Source organism: Antennarius striatus, chromosome 3 (genome assembly GCF_040054535.1).
Source record: "Antennarius striatus isolate MH-2024 chromosome 3, ASM4005453v1, whole genome shotgun sequence".
NCBI classification, from domain to species: domain Eukaryota; kingdom Metazoa; phylum Chordata; class Actinopteri; order Lophiiformes; family Antennariidae; genus Antennarius; species Antennarius striatus.
In genome coordinates, this window is record NC_090778.1 from 5967625 (window position 1) to 5988075 (window position 20451).

Here is a 20451-nt window from a genome sequence, read left to right on the forward strand (position 1 = left end):
ACCATGGTATGTGGTGACTAGAAAGGTGCCTGAACATAAATAAGTTTTACAAAACCACACGAATCTACCTTAACTCAATTGACGCGTCAATAAATAATACTAACAAATAAAAACATATCATGATGTATGTAATTACAAGAAAAACACCTTTAGGTGATTATTTTACACATTTTTTACTCGAAATTTACTTTTAAGTAAAGTTTTTTCATTTTGATATTTTAGGGTATTGGTGGAAGAATGAAATTTAATGGAAGAATGGGTCTTGTTTATTTTTTTATTTTATTTAAAATTGTGACTTTTTTTTCCACGGTATCTTTCCATTTCAGTGAAGAATTTACAGTGACATTTACAGAGTTGGTATGAATGTGTGCAATTTGGTGTGGATCCAAATATAAATCTGGGTCCACAAGATATTTTGTTTTTATCAGGTGCAGTACAGTAACAAATAGTGGGAATCCTTCAGCCACCACCATTAAACATAGTTATGAGTATCACTTCAGATCAACCATGATTGAAGGGGACTGTTAAGTATATCTTGAACTACAATGAGTGTCATTATAGTGCCATTATAGTTAATTACAGTTTCTAAAGTTTAATTGTCTTATATTTCACTTTAGGTTCAATTCTTGTTGCATGCACACTTGTTTATTCAAGTTACACACAGATGTAAACCAATCTTTAGACTGGAATTGGTTAACAAACTATTAATGTCAGAATTTATTGAAGTAGATCCTCTTCTTTGGTTGTGGAGTACATTCAGGGTGTTAATAGTGACTTGTCTTTAGGTGTTAGAAGTGTGACAGACAGGAAGGCTATACCTGTACTCAGCCCTTTTTTCTAAATGTTAGCTTTCATAACCTATAACTAATAATTTATCAAGATGGGGAGAGGCTTTTTCTCAAATATGCCCTCATTCTTATGTCAAAGCCTTTCAAAGGGTATTATATTCATATAGACCAAAAAATCCCTCTCTCTAGCACATCCTGATTTCCTTCTATTGTGTCTTTAAGTCGAATCGAGTCCATTAAGGCTGCCACAGATTCAGATAAGCAGCTGCAGGGAACTGTCTGGATCATTCAGCAGGTTGATGCTTTTAAAAATATAATAGATGTCTTTATTTAAATTCACAGGACAGAGTGGTAGAAAAAAAAGAGATATATTCACTGAAATTCTGTATATATTTCCTCACTTATCTCTAGTCACGACTCATGACACTTACAGATAATGACTTCACAGATTTTGAGATAAGGTATGGTTTATGAGGTTTCGTCTCCCATCCCAATGTTATAGAGGGGAAATGAATTTCATTTGTTGTTGACTCAACACTGAAATGATTTTAAATACAGTATGCTTCTATTTCCATTAACTGTCTTAATGGAAATAGAATAATAATTTAAAATAAGACACACAGTCAATCAACACCTTCTTTCCAGGCATGATTTATTGAAAACACACCAAATGTATACTCTACAAACCAGTATTTTACCGTTATGTTTAACAAGCGTAATATTTGCCTCTGGGTATTAGTAAAATTAACATAATACATTCTGTCAGCGTGGCATCACTCCTGCTTGCTACGGTAGCATTGGCAACTCCTCTAGGAAATCAAATCAAAACCATTTTTCAAATGACTTTTATCTTTTTAAAAGTTTATATTACAACGAAATGCAAGGCAGGAACCCACCAGTAGTCTAGGTTACTTGGGACTATGTGGGACAGTGGGCTAAGAGTGGGGGTATGGGATGAATGAGATGAGAATAGGAAGGGAAGGTGATGGGCAGAGAAGGGGAGAGATGGGCAGAGGATAGAGATGAACAGGGAGGAATGACGTTATATAAAGCACACTTATCTTTATCTACCATGGAAAAGGTTAAGGCACGTGATAGGTACAAACACATCTGCTACTTAGTGTTACAGTTACTTTATTTGACGGCTTGAATCAATTTTATCTACACAGGTAGGTTCGTTTGATTCGATGTGTGTCCTTGTCCTGCATCAATTTTACACCACAGTCGCTTGGCTCTTTATTTTGTAAATACCTGTACACACTGCACCTCCACAAATCCAAAAACCCACTATGTGAATGCATTAAAACACAACTCCAGATCCTTTGGTTGTGGCACTGCCAAGCAGTCAGGAATAGACAGTCATGTGGGTCTTTGTTGCGAGGGTTCGTTCAGCAGTCCAATGAAAGCACACACTTCAGAGGACACACAAAAGGAATGCTGGGCAATATTACAAGTTTTCCCACCTGTGAAATTAAAATGTATACAGTATGATTTTTTTTGTAGTTTATTCATTTTTACCACAACGTACATCTTTGTAAACACTGTGTAAAATATGCAAGCTTTATAAAGTCACATACGTCACAAAAAAAATCAGACTTCAATGCAGGCACATGCCGTTCGCCTCAATGACGATACCAATGTGGATTCTTTCGTCTGTCTACAGTGAATCCAGAGTCTCACCAAGCAAGAGAAAAATGGCAATAAGAGTCTGTATCTCTGCTCCTCAACATCATAACTGCCCATCCAAGAACATTGTAAAAATATATATATGACCAAACTTGATCTTTTGTTTTGTACAGCGCGATGAACTCCTATAATACCTCAAAGATCTGGATCTGATCTCCTCTCACCAATGAGTGAATTTGTTAATATCCAAACGACACCACAAAATAAACTGGCACTTGGAAGGAATAGAATATAAACATGTGTACAATTTTAACTCATGCTTACGACTGAATATTTCTCTTTACGATGTGTCGGAGAAGGAGGGCTTCAGTCTGGTGGTTATGTGGTCTGAATTCATCGGGAAGAAAACGGTGGGACTCTTACGAATACTGTAATCTCCTGTTGTCCCATCATCTCTGTTCGACCTTTAACCCCTCCAGATCGTCTCAGACATGTAATTCATCGCCTTTAGAAAGAACACTGCAGATACTTTTTTTCTGTAACCTTTTTTCGACAAATACAAAATATAAATAGGTGATCGTCGGCATAACTCAACAATATTTGACACACATTTAAGTTACGTGGTTATTTCTGGTTTACAAACATGGTGAGCCTTTATCAAATGAGATGTGCTTTCCAAACAATGGGATATTAATATACAACTAAGAAGTCGTTCATTTTTGTTTTTTCCTTAGTTTTTCAATTTTTTTTCCTTTTGATCCTAATATACATTTATATAAAACCTGAAAAAATGCTTTTAGATCCATCTTTTCAACAAGAAAACAATCGTCTGCCTCTCATCTCGAAAACACAAGTCATTTATAAACAAAATGACAATATCCTCTTTAATACACATCACTGACAAGAGCAACCAGCCAGGACACACTGCACAACCTGAGCAGTTATGTAAGTTACCACTGCTGTGTGAGGATCAAAATTCATTTCATTCATGTCGACCCCTTAGTTAACCTTTGTGATGCGGTATGAACAGTAACTATTGTTCTACCTGATATACACACTATGTCACCTTCTTTCTCTAGACCACAACTTGCTGATTCCTCTCTTTGAAAAACAGATATTGATCACCAGTTCAGTGCAATTTTTTTTTTTTTTTTAAGGAAACACAGTGAACCAAATAGATTGTAAGTCAATGAGAGCAGGTTGCTGGGAGTCTCCAGCTCAGTGTTCCTCTCCTTTTCCTTACCCCTTCTCATGTCAACCATCCAATGTGAAAACAAACATTCATGACCTTCAAGAACACAAGTCCACCTGCTCACACCATGTAAAAATAGAAATGAAAAAAAAGTCCCATTTCATCCTCTACAGGTTTCCTTCTGACATACATTGCTTTTCTGTTCACATCCTTCACCCCTCTTTGTGCGTCCTTCATGCGTCCTTTCCTTCACCAGCGCTGGCCTCTGTCAGTTCCCTGTGGCCCGTAGAGCTCAACATGAGTCAACACTGTAAAATTCACAGGATGTCCAGTGGGAATGTGGATATGTGAATGTAGTGGGAGAAATCTCTTTTTGTTCTTTTTAAAACATTTTTTCTGAAAAGCATGAGAATGCTGGCTGCCGCTGGGAAGTCGCTGTTGTTAGCAATATTTTTTTAAAATCCTCTTTTCTGTACAAATCCAACTCCAATGATGAAGTCCACGTGAAATGGCAGTGGTGATATGAGAAATCCTCTTCTAGCTGCGGTGTCACGCTGTCGATATTTAAGCCTGAAGCACAGAACAGGACAGACAAATGTTAGGGGAATCATATACAGACGGTTTAAAGTTAGAACTAGTAGGTCCAAAACGCTGCAGTTGTGACAGCATTTTTACTGATCAGTGGTTTAAAGGTAAGTTTTTGGTTGTCAACACATTCCTATTAAATGATCAGAGCCAACAATAAGTTAGTCTGATTGTTAATCTGTAAAGCTGCATTAACTAATAGGAATCTGTATTTTCAGTGGTCTCGGATGTTACTCACTCTAGAACGCAGGAACCAGCTGGTGAGTGAATTTTCCTCAGCAGATAGAGACCCAAGGTAAAGCTAAAACAAGACTGAATCTGAGATGCTTTCTCTATTTACTTTTCATTTTAATTTTTCTCTTATTACCGGGTTGTTTTAATCTCATTTTACATTGACTGTGGTATTAGTTCTCTCTTCATCTGCCTTTATCTTTATTTTTTTAAATGAAGGTTACTTCAAATTTCTCTGCCTGTTTTATATTCAATCCGCTTTTTTTACAAGGAACATTTGGCACATGTAATTTCTAAAACACTTTGAGCAGCGCTTCTTGTTTTGGGTGCTATAAAATCATTATCTCATTCCAATTTCTCCAGGTGACTTCAAAAAAATATCAATATTGCTGTGAGTCTGTGTGAATTATAAATGAAAGGAATAGACAGCCAAATGTTTGCTGACACCATAGAAATATTGTAACGGAAGATGCAGCTACTGATGGTGCTGCAGCACCTCTACCCACAGACAACCGATGCTGTTTTTCCTGCTTTTTTGAATTCTAACCCAAAATATTCGATCACCTGATTCCAGACTGATCTACAATTGGTTTCTAAATGGACAACTACAGTATTATCCAGAAGGATCAGATATCTTATTGAGATCCATTTATTGCTGATTCTGGAATGTATTGGCTTTAAAAAATATAAACAATATTATCAACGTTTTCCCTAAAATATTAACTAATTTTTAGATCAGGATTCACAGTCCAAGACGTGAGAATCAGACTCACCAGTTGTGCTTTCAGTCAGCAAGGTTTTATGATCACATCACTGCCAAAATGTTTTAATCATGTCATTCCAGATGGCAAATGGAAGCAAAGGAAACAGCAAAACAGATGCTTAATGTGTGGGATAAAACCCAGCACTCACTAAATGAAATGAAAAGTACTTACCTGACCACCTCTTAATGTTACCTATAAAATATTTTACCAAGATGGTTTAATTACAATGAATACCATAAATTGCACCACTGTATGGCTTGTGTGATGTACGAGCTGTGATAATCTAAATGATGGAGAGGAAGGAACTGACAAGATGACCACTGGCAAAGACGAGTGAGGTTAGAAGATGAGGAGTGAAGTCTGGCATGAGAAACTGGGGAGGACGACATCAGCTAGGAGGAGTAGGTGGGAGGAGAGAAATGCTGCTGAAGGTGGTGATGACATCTACTGACGCTCACCCAGATCAGCTCATCAGTCATGTCAATAAATCATGGGTCAGTTTGGGGACAACGCAAAGTAAACAGTGATTAATCTACTGCAGAGAAAACATTATTTGTAACCTGTGTAACAGACTGTTACTCATGCCGTGTTACAGCCACATGTGACAGAATGAAAAAATTGGAAGAACTGGGGACTTCAATCTTTTTTTAGCACATCCAATATGTCACTTTAATTAGTTGCTGTTCTCACATCACAATTATTAATATGACCAACTACACTACAAACTACACTAGAAACCACGTGGGAGTCATTTCTTCATGTTTAAATGAGTTCCTTCAGCCCTCCAATGTATATAAAGCTGTATTAATGCAGTTCACCCTCTGCTGCATCTTACTCATATTGTTTATGGTTCACTCATGTGTAAATTATTTATTAGAAGTCGTCTAAAGGAAAGCTGTTCATGACGGTTCAGACGGAGCACAGATTTGCTCTTCTTTCCCCCATGCTGCTTCTCATTAACTGATAACCGAGTCCCCGGAGGACCCATCTGAGGTGCAGAAGAATGATCCTGGTTCATCGTTTGCCACCAATTCCAGCAAAAGCTGTCAGAGGCAGCAGCCGGTAAGAGCGGACATGATTTTCAGTCAGACAGGTGGTGTTGAATTATAAACAAAGACCAGAGGCTTCTACTTTCTGAGTGTTTCACTGCCTGGTGAAGTCGTGCTGGTTGCTTTCTTACAATGCCATGCTGATCACACTCAGTGGTAAGATTTATATTTTGCAAACAAATTAGTTCTGTAAAAGAGAATCTTGAAAAACTGAATTAAATTGAGCTTTAAGACTGAACCGATGCGCCAAGTCCCTGTTAAACAAAGAAACTACGGAAACAAGGAGACAGTGTTGTGTCATATGGTCTTGTAGAAGAAGCTAAACATGGTTTCACAAGTGTGATGTAGAAAAATGAAAGTTGTTCTACTCTATATGCTTAATAGCATCAACCATAACCATCATAACCAGGGTTGCTTTAACACAGCAAACAGCAGGATGTGATGTAGTTTTCTAATTGGAGAGGAATGCTAAAAACTGAAACACACTCCATTTATTCATTCTGTGATTTTGGTTTAGGAAATAAAAACACAACTCAACAAAGTGTTTCACTTTTATTATTGAAGCTACAGCGCCATGTAAACTGCATGAAATCTTTTCTTATTTATCGTAGAAACGTGTAAATACAAAGTAATTAAATACAACCTGAAATTTCCGTAAACCCTAAACCATTAGCTGTTAATGTTCATTGAATGATCTGATGGAATCTTCAGTCAGCTGTTCTGGGTGGGGTGACAGCGGGTCTACATGACACAGTGTGAGGGTGAAAGCAACACAACACAAAAAGGGAACGAGACGGACACCATCCAACACAAAAGGTGAAGGTTGTTATTTTTCATGTGCTTTATTTTTCACACCTACCATGCATGCATCTAGACCCAGGAGTCAACAGGCTGGGGCTTAACATCACAAGCGTCCACCAGACTGACCGCAGGCCTGTTACTCCTGATATAGTGTTTCCTATTTGTGTCATTCTGTGGCCACAAGAGGAAGGTTAAAAAAAAAAACACAGCAAAACAAAAAGAGGTCAATACATTTCACAAATACACTCATTCACACACACACGCACACACACACACACGCACACGCGCACACACAGACATTCAGACATGCATCCAAGAGCAGAGAAACGGGTGTTAGTTCCCTGCCTCATGGAAAGCTTGGAAAGAAGTCAGAGAGATTACAAAAACAGCAAACTCAACCGTGCAAATGAAAGAGGGACAACAGCTTCAGCGGTTAAGGTGCATTCAGACAGATGGGACACCTCTGGGAAGAAGATACGGCAGACAGAAGACAGCGTCAGAGCGACAGTCGCAGGCTGGTACTCTCCACAGATATCATCCTAAATATCATGAAGGGTGTTTATTACTCTGAAGCTAACATAAATATAAACATAAATTGCTTCTATATCAGCTGCTTTATTATTAAAGCACATTTTGTTAAAATTAATTGTACAATGTAACCCCTATATAATAATGATACCACTGGAATTTAGATCAGCTGCCTTTAAACTTTATTTTCACGTGCAAGTTAGTGACTTTTCACAGGTTGTGTTACCAACTCAACTCGATCTGACTCTACTTGGCTGTTGTGTTTTTTTTCTATTCAGGAAACTTAGTACCTATGATTTTTTGGTAACACCTCCATTGAGCTTCTATTAAAGCCAAGCAGCTAAAATTCCCTGAGCAGCTTCATTTGTGGCTTTGAAACTAAGTTATGAAGCTGGTTTCACTGCAGGTTTGAGGGAAATCTTTCACTTCACTTAAACCTTTTGCTCAATACAAACACCTAAATAAAGTCTGTATAGTCTCAAACACTTAAGTCTCAAAGAGAGTTCAGAATATATGAACATATACCTAAAGATATATAAGATAAACTAACTGACATGGTCTTGTGAAACTTTAATTTTACACCTCACAGAGTAAATGGTATTCATCTAGCTCTCAGAAATGCTCTACAGAAAGTACTTGAGTCATCTGATACATGTGCGACATCCTCCGAGGCCATTATCCTGCGACTCCTCTCTGAGGCTGGTTTGGTAATCAGCAATAAACAAACGTTGACTGCAGTAAGTGACTTTATAATCAGGAGGCGACTACTTGATAAGACAGTAGTCTGTTCATGGCCGAGGCAAGGGTTGTCTCCACAAGGAGAGGTGGATGGCGGTTCTTTTAATTAGTCCTAGATTAATTACTTTGCAGACACCAAAATAAACACAGTCAATTAACTGCTGGCTAGCAGATCTGAGGCAATTTACAGCGCTGACCTGTGGCAGACAACGTTAACAGAGAAGGACAACTTCAAGCCTCTTTAAAGAACCAATAGGATTACGAGCATCGGATAAAAACCACCAAAGAAAACACGCAAAGAGGGAAAGGAAGACACAGAGACTTTTGTGATAAGCGTTCAGTGAGACATCATTACTACGTCCTCCATGCCCTCATCCCCTGGAGACAAGAGGAGATCTGACTGTACCTTTAATGGTTCTCTTTCTGTCAGGTCTGCTGAGCCGTCACCTGTCTTGTATTTGCAGTCCCTGCAGTCCTTGTCTCTCTGGTCAATGGTGGAGTAGCCGTCTATGAGGTCAGACAAGAACAGCCGTTAATTCCTCCCCCCTCTTTCATTAAGTGTGCAAGGACAGATTCACTGCTGCAAAAACAAATCATCACATTACGAAAATCATGCAATACCAGGATGAAATAACAACACCTCTTTTAATTAAAGACAAAAAGAAAAAAAAAGTCTGTATCTTCATGGAATATATTTATTTTTTAAGTCATGGTAGAGAAAACATTAACATAAACTTGTGATCAGACACCAGTTTTATCAGGCTTACACACTTAAACGCAGATATCTTGAATGTCTGATATGTAAACAGTAAGTTTTGATAATATTGAAAATCTTCTAGGACAATAAACAAAGTGTGACTCTAATACCACCCCAGGCAGCATATACTGTACATTATAAATATTGGATTCCTGTATTTACTGAGACTCAATAGTGTCGCCGGCTTTCATTTTGCACCAGATGATTTAGGTTATGAGTTAATTTGGCATCACGTTTCTACACAGTTTGTTTGTACACATGGTGACAACATAAATCTGTTATCTCATCTGTTATGGAACAGCTGTAATGTCATGACATCTCCATGGAATCTGTTTGCTTATTAAAGGAAGCTTCACATATGTCCTACTGTAGAGAAGGAGCGCTTTCAGTCCTAGCTTAACTTTCAGCACAACCCCTTACAGGATTAACTGAACATTTGAAATTAACAATGCCAGAGATGTAGAGAAAAACCAGTATGATGAACCTGAAGGGGCTATTTGTGAGTACAAGGGCAAAATTAAGGCAAAGTATAAGTCTTTCAGCTTAGTTGCAGTTCTGTATCATTAACAAAAGTACAATTGTGACATTTACAAGAAGCACAGTATGTAGGATGTAATAAGAGTGTATTAACTCGTATTAGTTGTGATTAGTTGCCCATAACATCTGATTTTGCTTTTAATGACGGACCAACTTTGCACAAACATCTTTTGAAACAAGGGTCTAACACTCAGCATCAAAGAGAATCACATCTGAAGCTTGGTCATCCCGTGATCAGAGCATTCAGTGGGCTGAATTAGACTAAAATAACAAAAATTTTGGCAAAAAGTAGACCACTAGAGGAGGAGAAGTCACATCAGAGAGGACACCATTGGACACTGGAGGCAGATTAAAGAACAGCTCGCTCTTCTTTGGCTGTGGTGATCATGCCTTCCGGCTCTTACCTGGACCCAGCTCATTCAAAGGCATCATATCACCAATGCCACATTTCCTGGTGCCTGAAAAAGCATTCATAATCCATTTGTACATAAGAGACACTCACCAGCTGAGTCACTCAGCCAAGACACAGCTGCTTTTCAGAGTAATTGTACTTGGCCAGCGACTGAATAATGTAAACTGTGTGGGTAGCCATGAGACTCATCTTCATGTATGGGTGGAAAAAAGGGCACAAAGCCAAAAATTAAAGATATTTAACTGCTCTTATGCTGTTGACTCCTCTGTCAAAAAACATGTTTTTTTTGGGCTAATATGCTGTCCCACAACCTCCTCCAGAGACTGCTACTACACAAAACCTCTCTCTGTTCCTGCTGAAGGGTGGGTATACTTTCATTATCGCTGACCCTATTATGTCAATTTTTAATGCAAGATGAAAATAAAAAAGAGTTGAGCACCTAAAATGAGGACACCTCTTTATGTTCCATCAAAACTTTGTGAGGGTTTAAGGTTTCGGTTCAGCAGTGACAGAATGTTGTTCAGTTAGTTTATTTTTCACCCCAGTGAATGGTATTATTGTAGTGTTAACCCATATTCGCCTCATGGAAAGGGAGATATGGAAGCAGAGTTTATTTTAGCATTTAAGTTGTCGTTTTAAATTGAACCTGCTCTGAGTGTTTCAATTTGACAAAAAAACATAAATCAACAGTTTGTGTAACACATACCTTGACTTTTGTAGTCTAACTCGGGGCTTGTTCATTGATAAATTGATTGATATTTGCCATGAAAAGAGCTAAACTACTTTCCATCAAGAATAATCTGTCTGAAATAAATTAGATGTATTTTATTTTTCTCTGCTATTATTCCATGCTTTTTAAAATAAAGTAAAGCAATAAAGAAAATAGTTCACAAAAATGTGCTACAGACTTCGTTTTAAAAAACATTTGTTAATAACCACAGAAACCGAGTCTCAACATACCAGATCTAATGGGTTGAGTTGCGAAGGACACCAACAGGACAAGGAAACACAAGTATTCATTGATGTAAAAAAGTGTGTTGGATTTTGCTTGTTTCATGCAACCTTCTAAGAACAAACATTGGCTCATTAGCCAAGGTACGCCACCCTGCTTTTCATACTTACACTTCGTACATAGTGAATAAACCCCTTCTTTATTATATTTATCCAACCTACAACAAACAAACATGCATGCTTAAACTGACCTTGGTTCTTCTCCATCAGTGGTAGGGTGGTGTCATCATAGCTTGGCTTGCCATTCTTGGTGGCCTTAGGGGTGGTGGTCACGGTGGGCTGACACAAGAGGAAGAGCAAGCAGAATGTGATCACAGCTCGGACAGACGCATGGACAGACGCATTGACAACTACAGTATGTTAAGTTAGGACTGAAAGAGAATAAATGAATATTGATTGCTGGAGATTTACAGTATTTTTTTATTTTAAGCATAGTGGTATACTGATGCTGCTAATACTATTTGGCGCAGCTTATATTCTCCTAATTTTGTGTCAATATGCCTTTAACTTTGGGTCAAATAACCTGGCAACTGATTCAAATTAAGGATCTAAATCAGATGTGTCCTTAATGTCCATAACATTACACTGTGTACCTGGAAGTGGCTCTTGTTCCAGCCATCCTTGGTTAAAGCGTTCCTCAGCTCCTTATAACTCCAGACCGTCTGCAATACATGGGATGCCGCCTTTGTCTCGCGAGCTGATTGGCTGTGTGGAATGCCACAAAAAGGAAAAAAAATACATAAAGAAACAACTATTGCAGTTAACATCAGAAACCTCATCTAACCTCCCAATAGTGACAGCTGGGTGTGTTAGCACACCACTGCTGAAATCAATATCTTTATTCAATGTCGTTGTGTCCCCTGAGTGGCTTCAGGGTCTATTTTTTAATTCATAGCCAGATGAGCGAGCCTTCCTTTCATTAGCTACCTCTGAGCCACCAGTATTAATTACATGTGGGGGACTCACTTCAAAGAAACCTAATATCATGAGGATGAGAGGGAGACACAGCAATTTTGTCTGTGAATGGACCAAATATATTCATGCTAGTTAGAGCAACTCTTCATGCTATCAATACTTACTGCACAAGGAGGAAATGTTCTCTTGATCTTAAATGAAAAGAATGATGAAGATACCTCTCACTGAACAATGTGGTACAAAAAACATTTCCTGAATATCCACCCTTCTTCCTGTTCATTTCATCGTTCAGCTGTTAAACAGAAACAGCTCGGCTACATTATTTGTTTGTACAAGCAGAAGCTTACAAGCCGACCCCCCTCCTTGAATAACAATGGATGTATGTGATTGGCGGTGTGTGTGGCCTCAGGCTCATTAGCATATAACACTATCATTGTAAGCTCAGGCCATGAGAGACATATTACATTATCCTCCGTGAATATTATTATAAAGGTTGACAGTGTAAAATCCATTCAAGCTCAGACTGAAATTAAAGCATGCATAACGCCAGCAGGGCATAGCCTAAATATGAAGATATAAGAAAGGTCTGTTGGTTCGGTGTAGGAGACACAATCTGTCTGACCTACAACAAAAGATGATTCTAAAAATGAATACATCAGTTTTAACTGTGCTGAGTGTATCATTATGCAGAGATGGAGAAGCATAAAAGAGAAAAAAATTTATACATGAAATCTGAGAACCAGATACATTCTCCCCGCTTGTTTAGATGGACCTCACATTATCTTTTTAAATGTGGTGAAACAATGTCAATCAGAGTCTTACCTGGTCCTATTGATGGCAACCAGCTTCTCGATAGCCTGGGCCTGGATGAGGGAGCGGGCGTTCTCAGAGCTGTCAGTGACAATCTCATGGATTGTGTTGAGGATGGCGACTACAGTGTCCTCCTCCAGGTTTTTAGCAGGCCGTTGCTGACCGCTGGGCAGGTTGCTCACCAAATCTCGCATGGCATAACTTCCTATAATGTGAGGTTTGGTATTTTTTCAGGTTGGCAAGGTGATAATGGTTAGACAAGAAGGTTTATTGTGAAAGGTCATAAATTTACCATAATTTGCACACTAGAGTGTCATATCAGGTACGAAGTAAAGCAGAGTTTTTGTATCTTTGTGAATTTTGTTTTAGGATCATTTACAAATAGTGTTTCACCATTTCACTTAATTTATATAATTCAACAAATTTCTTGCTATTTGCTTTGGAAAGAGTAAATTGTATGCTCCGATGGGAAGAATTTATCAGCTGTCTTTTAGCCACCTTACATGTAACAAAGCTAAAACTTAGCTGAGGCTGTGGTTTGGATTTCTTTGCTAAATTCTTGACAATAGGCTTATGTTACAAAGGATCTTATCTAGGCCAACAGGGACAAGAGGAACAGTTGAAGTAGCCAGCTCTGTCAATATACATATGGGTTTGTGAGTTTTTGTGAACTCATTTTGTGTGTAGTCAGCCCAGTGGTTTGTACCGATGAGGTCCTTGTTGCGGCGATCGATGGACAGGTTGCGCAGGGCAATGGCCACAGCTCGAACCACCTTGTCAGAGTCGGAGCGCAGCAGCTCTACCAGGATGGGAAGACCTTTCTCCTTACGCACCGTGGCTCGAATGTAGTTGGACCACTGATGGACAGACAGATTGAATGCTGTTTTTTTTAATCATTTCCAACTTAACATAAATGTCTTGGTAAGGCTGAGTGACACACGCTGCCATCAACACCCCATTTGATATTAATGTAACTCTAGATGCCCATCAGAGAGCTCGACATCATGATCATATATCATTTAATTTAACAACAAGAGGGGTCCATGTTGCCTCCTTGACACCAGTCGAGGAAAAAGATTTGCTCACAAAAAGGCAGCTTGGAACTCTTTCTTGGGTTAGACTAATTCACAACATTACTCAGCGGGGCTCTGAATGGACAAGTATTATAATTTGTATAAATTTAAACATCAGTAGGTTTCACTTCTCTTTTTTTTTGTAACATGAAACATTAAGTTTGACATAAAAGGTTTTCACTTCTGAGCACTGGTACCCCAAGAGATGCAATTAAATGGAGGGCAGACACAGTTTAACCACGAGGTGGCAGTAGCGTGCCTTAAGAAGAAGATTGACAGAAACAGACAAGCAAAATCGAACAAGGGGAATTTAAAGACAGACTGTTATCATTCCAGAGAAAAGAGATGAATACAATTGAGCCACCAGATGCAAATGTTTGATTGGTCAGCGTCTCCACAGGCTCTCTATTCTTTCCAAGGACTTAACATGACAAAATACACCTAATAGAAAGAAGACTTTCTCCTCAAACGCTTCACCTGAGCTGAAAAGCATTACTAATTAATTATTAATGCTGAATGAGAGATTCAAGGGCAGGACAGCAAACATTTCTGAAGACTAGAGTTGTTTTTTTCACTCAAAATTGAGAGGGTTGATACTGCCCTCATTTTCCAAGGAGTGACAGCTGTATTAACAGTCTGACACTTGGGTGTTAAGAGAAGCATTGCTGTGACAGTTCTGCTTGGGGCTCAGTACAGCCAGGCTCCTGAAAACCACAAGTGACCACTCCTGCCCAGGGTGCAGCCGCCGTAAACTGACATCTGACAACTAGCCGGACCTATAGATAATTCACTGCTGCCTGTAAGGCACACAGCCTCCCAACAGCTCCACAGATGCTCTAATTGGAATAAATGTCTCACACTGGCTACAATATCAATCATCTGAAATAAACATATATGTCTGAGCTACCTTCTGTCTTGCTTGGAATGTTATTACAATCTGAGCTGGCTGTATGGTTTGCTCAGGCAGCCCCTGTGAATCCTTGTGGAGGACATTCTCTGGAACAAATAGAGGTTTTTCTTTAAGACCATAAGACGCTTTCTATCGTCTGCCCAGTGGAAAGAGGTATACAGTGCAGTGTCATTGATTTGGGTTCCATATAAATAGTTGTTATCATTAAAAAAGTAAATAAGTACAAAAAAAAGAGTTACTGGTAGCATTTTTGGTGCACCGCTTCTTTGACGCAGCAGAAAACAACTACACCATTGGAATGACCAATAGAAAACAGATCTTGAACCAATACACCATTGTTTTATCTTCTATTCGTTAAGGGACATCACAACTGTGGGCTTTTATTGTAGCTCAACTGGTGCCTTGGGGTTAATCAGGAGGAAGGCTGCATTACTCGAAACAATTTTAATGTAAACCTGAGCTGTATGTAGAAGAACACATGTAGTAATTCCTGTTCAATCCTGTTTGGGTTTCTGCGGATAAATAATTAATGAAGTTCATGCTGTGCCTTCTACATAAAAGGCACAGACAACATATTCTTCGGCTGCTGTAGGATACCTGATGTTAAGATAATTAACATTTTTTTAATTGATAACAATCCAACTTGCTAGTAATGACTGATCATTCATTGGTTACTAACAAGTTGTGATGCACAAGTATTTAAAAATACAGTATTATTAAAAAATTATAGCATACTCAGGTATGCCCAGCAACTTTCCTTCCCTTCTTCCTCTGCACTGGTTATATATCATGTCACTTTCTGGCATATATAAGACAGATGTTTGTTGTGCAATTGTTGATGTGGTTCTGCCATATAAATACTTCATATCAATTGCACCTGGCTTCTCAAGAGGAGGTGAGATGACACTGATTGGTTTAATTCATGTTATGTCCTAAATTTACCAATTAATAATTAAGGGTCTAAATGCAAACCTTAGCATCTTGTACCCTACTTTGCGCCACCATTATGCATTGTGTTACCTGCAACAGGGTGTCAAATACACCCTAAAATATCTTTGGCTGTAGATTACTCAAATAATAAGTTTATAATCAAATTGAAATGCATGATATCATTTATGAGAATTTCTAAGTTACAAAAATATAAGATACAAGTTTAAAAAACAGACACAGCTCAGTTTCTGTCTTGCACCTTCTGTAACACTGGACTCACCGTCCACTGTCCAGCACTGAGGTTTTGCAGAGCCCCAGCAGCGGCCTCCAGGGTGTTGTAGTTTTGGCTCTCCGTCAGCAGAGATAGGTAGAGCCTCACCACCTCCGGCTGATACAGCAGCTCAAACCCTGCAGGGAAACACAGGCATGCAAGCACGCACACACGCACGCACGCACACACACACACACACACACACATATTGGTTAGGCTCCTCCATAAGAGAGTCAGGCCAATTAGGTTGCATGAAGGAAACGGCAGAACAAGGCTGAGGTTAATCTCAGACCATGGGGAGAGTTTTTGGCAAGAAAACAGGAAAACACTTGGGTTTACAATCATGTGCCTTACTTTGGTAACAGCACACAACCTTGAGAAAGGCAAAAGTATTTGGACTACAGCTTGTTAGCAAAGTTTCAGCAAAAATGAACACAATCCTGCAGTTTATAGGGAATGGATATAAAATATCAAGCTTTCCACCTGGTTTCACAGTAGAATTAAATGACTTAATTAAATATGCTGAAAGCATTTCAATCTTTCCTCTTAATAATTCTAAGGAATTATGATTGAATAAATACGATAATTATGATTGAGAAGATCATAAGAAGGAGAACTAAATGACTGTGCAGTCTTGACATAACTATTTAGGAGGGAGGTGTATCTCACAAACACAAAACACATTCCACCGCAGACAGTCAGTCACGAGGACTACCCCTGATGAAAACCTTAATTGCATTATTTGCCCTTAGACAGTGGAGGTACAGAGATAGAGGTGCCCAATCACATCAAATCAAATTTATTCAGACAAGGTTTTTCCTTTTCATTAATGAGTGGAATCAACAAGACAAGATAGAACAATTCAATTATAAAGTAGCGACTTTAGTGGAAGGACATTTCTTTTGTCAAGGTCTTTCTGAGTTGGTCACAGCTCTAAAGGAAGTCCTACACCTTTATTGTCACTTTTTATGTCACCACAGATGACTTTCAGATCTGTATAACTCCAGCAGAACACTATTCAAGTTTTATTTTTAACATTTGCAGATGTGGTCTTGTAAAAAATATTAAATCTTAGTTTTGATGTCATGTTAACAAAAATGTTGATCTATGGCAGTGGAGGGAAAGAAATGTCTCCAGTATAAGCAACTAAATCAAGGCCAGAAGTAAGGTCACAGTGCTAATTATTCTATTATTCTGAGGCAACAACAATCTGCACTAATTATCTGACACTTTGGTTTAAATCCGCTTTCCTTGGTTCCTACAACCCTAGAGCGTATCCTTGGATGTAAGTCCTGCTTGACAAAAGACATGCCTGGCATCATTACCAAGTACTGAAGTGCTAGATACCACCATCATGCTTCTCAATTCAAAAAAGAGTCTCCTGCTACCATCCTATAGCAGAGAAGGATTGAAAACCAAGGGACCAATCCCTTGCCTTTTGATTCAAACCCATTAAACCCACCAGGGTTTGAGAAACGCCCATGGAAATATGACAGACACTAATTTACAATCAGAATCCTATAACTCAATCTAGTCCTCTCGTCAACTTCCTTGCTTCATTGTGGAGCTAACTGGGGGGATGTGGTGGACGGGTCCTCTTAATATAGAAAACTGTAATGTACTAATCCTGGAACTGAAGATGAACCAAGGCGTTGGGGGGGTAGACGTCTTTTCTTCACTGACTGCCCTGGCAATTTGAGCAAGGGTGTCTTACAGCAAAAATATAATATTCTCAATTAAGTCAAGGTACACTATTGCTAAATGAATGCTAAAAGTTCAGGGGTTACAACAGCTAGTCCTATTACAAATCTATTGCTGTGTTGTGAGGCTGCTCATCTCTGGCAATAGTGAAGTAAAATTGTTTGGTGTAAGGAATTGAAGCAAAGCTAGAAATAAGGCCATAGTGCATGAACAGGAAGAAAAATCTTCTCTTACTCACTAGGGCTTCAAACACAATCTGCAGTGTGGCGCATAAGTTGGCTGATGTCTTGGCCAAAATCTTCTTTTATAAAAATGCCATTTCTCCAGCAGTCTCCATTGTATCCTCTACAATAGCACACAAGCAATTTCAAACCTTTCTTCTATCCCTCAAGGCTAAGATTAAGAAAATATAACTCACTGTTTCTTCTCATGTATTCTGAGGTCAGTATTTCCAAGGTTCTATTTCAAAATCAGTATATTGCGTGGGAAGGGATATGTAATATGTAAAAACGTAAGTCTTTTTTATTGAACCACAAGGGCTAACAAGGCTACCCGGTTTTTGAAATTTATAACATGAGTATTATTTAAAAATAGGAATGTGACTTTGGTCTAAGTAGAATAACAGGAATAAACAACCATCTTTTATTTTTAAAGGAAGAAAACAGTGAAAGAGGGAAGTGCAGCATTTTACTGGTTTTGAGCTACTACGAAAATACAACACACTAACATTTGCGCCTCTAAATCCACATCTCACACCCATAATTTGCAGGGAGCGGAAGTTTGGGTGTGTTTGAAGATTGACAGATTCAGACACAGCTACATAGTTGTTATACTCAAAAATCAGGGTGTCCTTCTCTGTGACACTCACACAACCCACAAATTGAAATCTTGCCAAGCCTGCCCAAGAATCTGAGTTGAAAAAAAAATAAAAAAAACCAAAACTGTTCCTGTTGGTTTGATGTAGAAATCTTGAACTACGATTCAGAGAAGCAGCAGAACCAGAAGTTATTTTGCACAAATCCTCACGAGTTACTATGTCCTATAACATGAATCACTTCTACAGGTTTACTCTGGGAACCAGACCAGACAAACCGGACACTCAGCAACTTTTAGCATGCTCCTCATATTCCTTCTGGGCACCCACTCAGCAAACTGGAGACCCTCTTGCATTCAGTACTGTTGACAGACACTTCATTTGCAGGCTGGATTCTCTGTACAAAATATTAATTATGTTGAACCTCTGCTGGCATTTTTGTAATAACAAACAACAAAGTCCACATTTCCCCTTTTATTGTAGTGTTGAACCCAACTCAAATTACTTATGAAATTAGACTTTTATAGGATTTAAAGCAAAAAAGACTCTTCAAGATGAGAATGGAGGGAAATTTGCGGGAGGTTCAAATTGATTCTTATCTCCTTAGTGGCAATTGTTCTTGTTAAGGCGGAGAATAACTGTGGAACAGCTTTCACTCAGCATCTTTAGTCAGGGACTTAATGTCAGCACTGTGTTTTGAGTCTCTCCTCACGGCACAAGCCACCTCCAGCTCTGCTGGCAACCGTATGCCACAGTGTTGTTCTTGTTGTAAGTCATCTATTGCTCGCCTTCTGGCACGATAGTTGTCACTTTGTTAGGCAGAATTACAATTCAGAGGGGGAGATGAGCTGTCAGGGTGATGCGACCTTGGTGTTGCTCAGGGAAACTCACGGCCCTAGATTCTGTGATAGACTGTAAACATGATGAGATTATCTGAATAAAGATGTATCCAGGGATACACGAGGAGTCTATGCAAATGCACCTCCTTTTTAGTTTGCGGTATTTACATCCTTCACTTCAGGAAAAGTTTGAAAATTAAAAAAACCCATTTCAAATCCTGCATCGAAAATGCTGTATGTTACTGTTCAATAACTAAAATTTAAATACAGTTTAATTCAAAATAATTTAAATTAATTGGTAGTTTACACTAGATTTCACTACATGAAACAAATGACCTCTTCTGAACACCTAACTTACATGCAGATACACAACATCTCACCGAACAAAATAAAATTTCAAGAAAAAAATTTTGTGTCACGAATGCAGGTGGGGTAAGACGGCAGGGTTAGAAAAAAGAAGGGCAATACATACAGAGCGGAGCTGATGAGTGTTCCTATTTCCAGTGCCTTTGTTGTCACATCACACAACTACAGCCACCAAATAAGCCTCCTGCTGATCGCTTCTTCATAACAACCAATCACAACGACTCCTTGCTTTGTCTCTGTACACACAAATAAATGTGGATTCTGTGTAATGCTCTTGAGATCTATGATCCTCCTTAAATGAGGTGAGAGGGGAAGAGCAGGAGGTTATTCTTCAAAGCAGAAGATGACAGTAACAACTCCAGCAATTGATACAAAGCACAATTAGTGATGGGAAGCTGAAGATGAGGGTTTTTGTGGCGCTGCAGTGCACAAAAAACTGGGTTAGTGACAAAGTTAGGGTGAAGTAATTTGGCGACGCTAAGCACAGAGCTAAAGCACTTATTAGGTTCATGAAGCTTCACTGTTGGTTGCAATTAAAGCTGAGATGTAGCAGTATGACAGGCTAGTAAATGATAATGGACTAACTGACAGCGCAGAAAGGGGCTTGCACACTCAAATATGTATGTGGACCTAATGAAACTCTCACACCTCACACACTTGACTGATTCAATTCTTCCAGCCATCTGCCTACCTCCAGGATAGCCGGCTGCCTTTGTGCCAAACTGGATGCACATGACTGTAACAAGCACGCACGCACACACAGCCAAAACAAAACAAAAGCTTTACTTGGACACAGTGAAGTC

The 20451-nt window shown here is 38.8% G+C and overlaps 1 protein-coding gene across 8 annotated transcripts in view; it reads right to left on the minus strand.

Moving 5' to 3' along the window:
* Positions 1–1428: 1428 nt before the first annotated feature.
* The window catches only part of arvcfb (ARVCF delta catenin family member b), a 239866-nt gene continuing 220843 nt past the window's right edge, over positions 1429–20451 (minus strand). For 6 of the 8 annotated variants that reach the window (XM_068309951.1, XM_068309952.1, XM_068309950.1 and 3 more), the window contains 7 exons: positions 15938–16065; positions 13451–13601; positions 12757–12949; positions 11613–11724; positions 11211–11298; positions 8709–8809; positions 4184–7207 (listed from right to left, as the gene is read on the minus strand). In XM_068309951.1, the coding sequence (XP_068166052.1) occupies positions 7106–7207; positions 8709–8809; positions 11211–11298; positions 11613–11724; positions 12757–12949; positions 13451–13601; positions 15938–16065 (875 nt within the window). In that variant the 3' untranslated portion in view covers positions 4184–7105. The other 2 variants (XM_068309947.1, XM_068309954.1) reach the window with 2 other exon arrangements.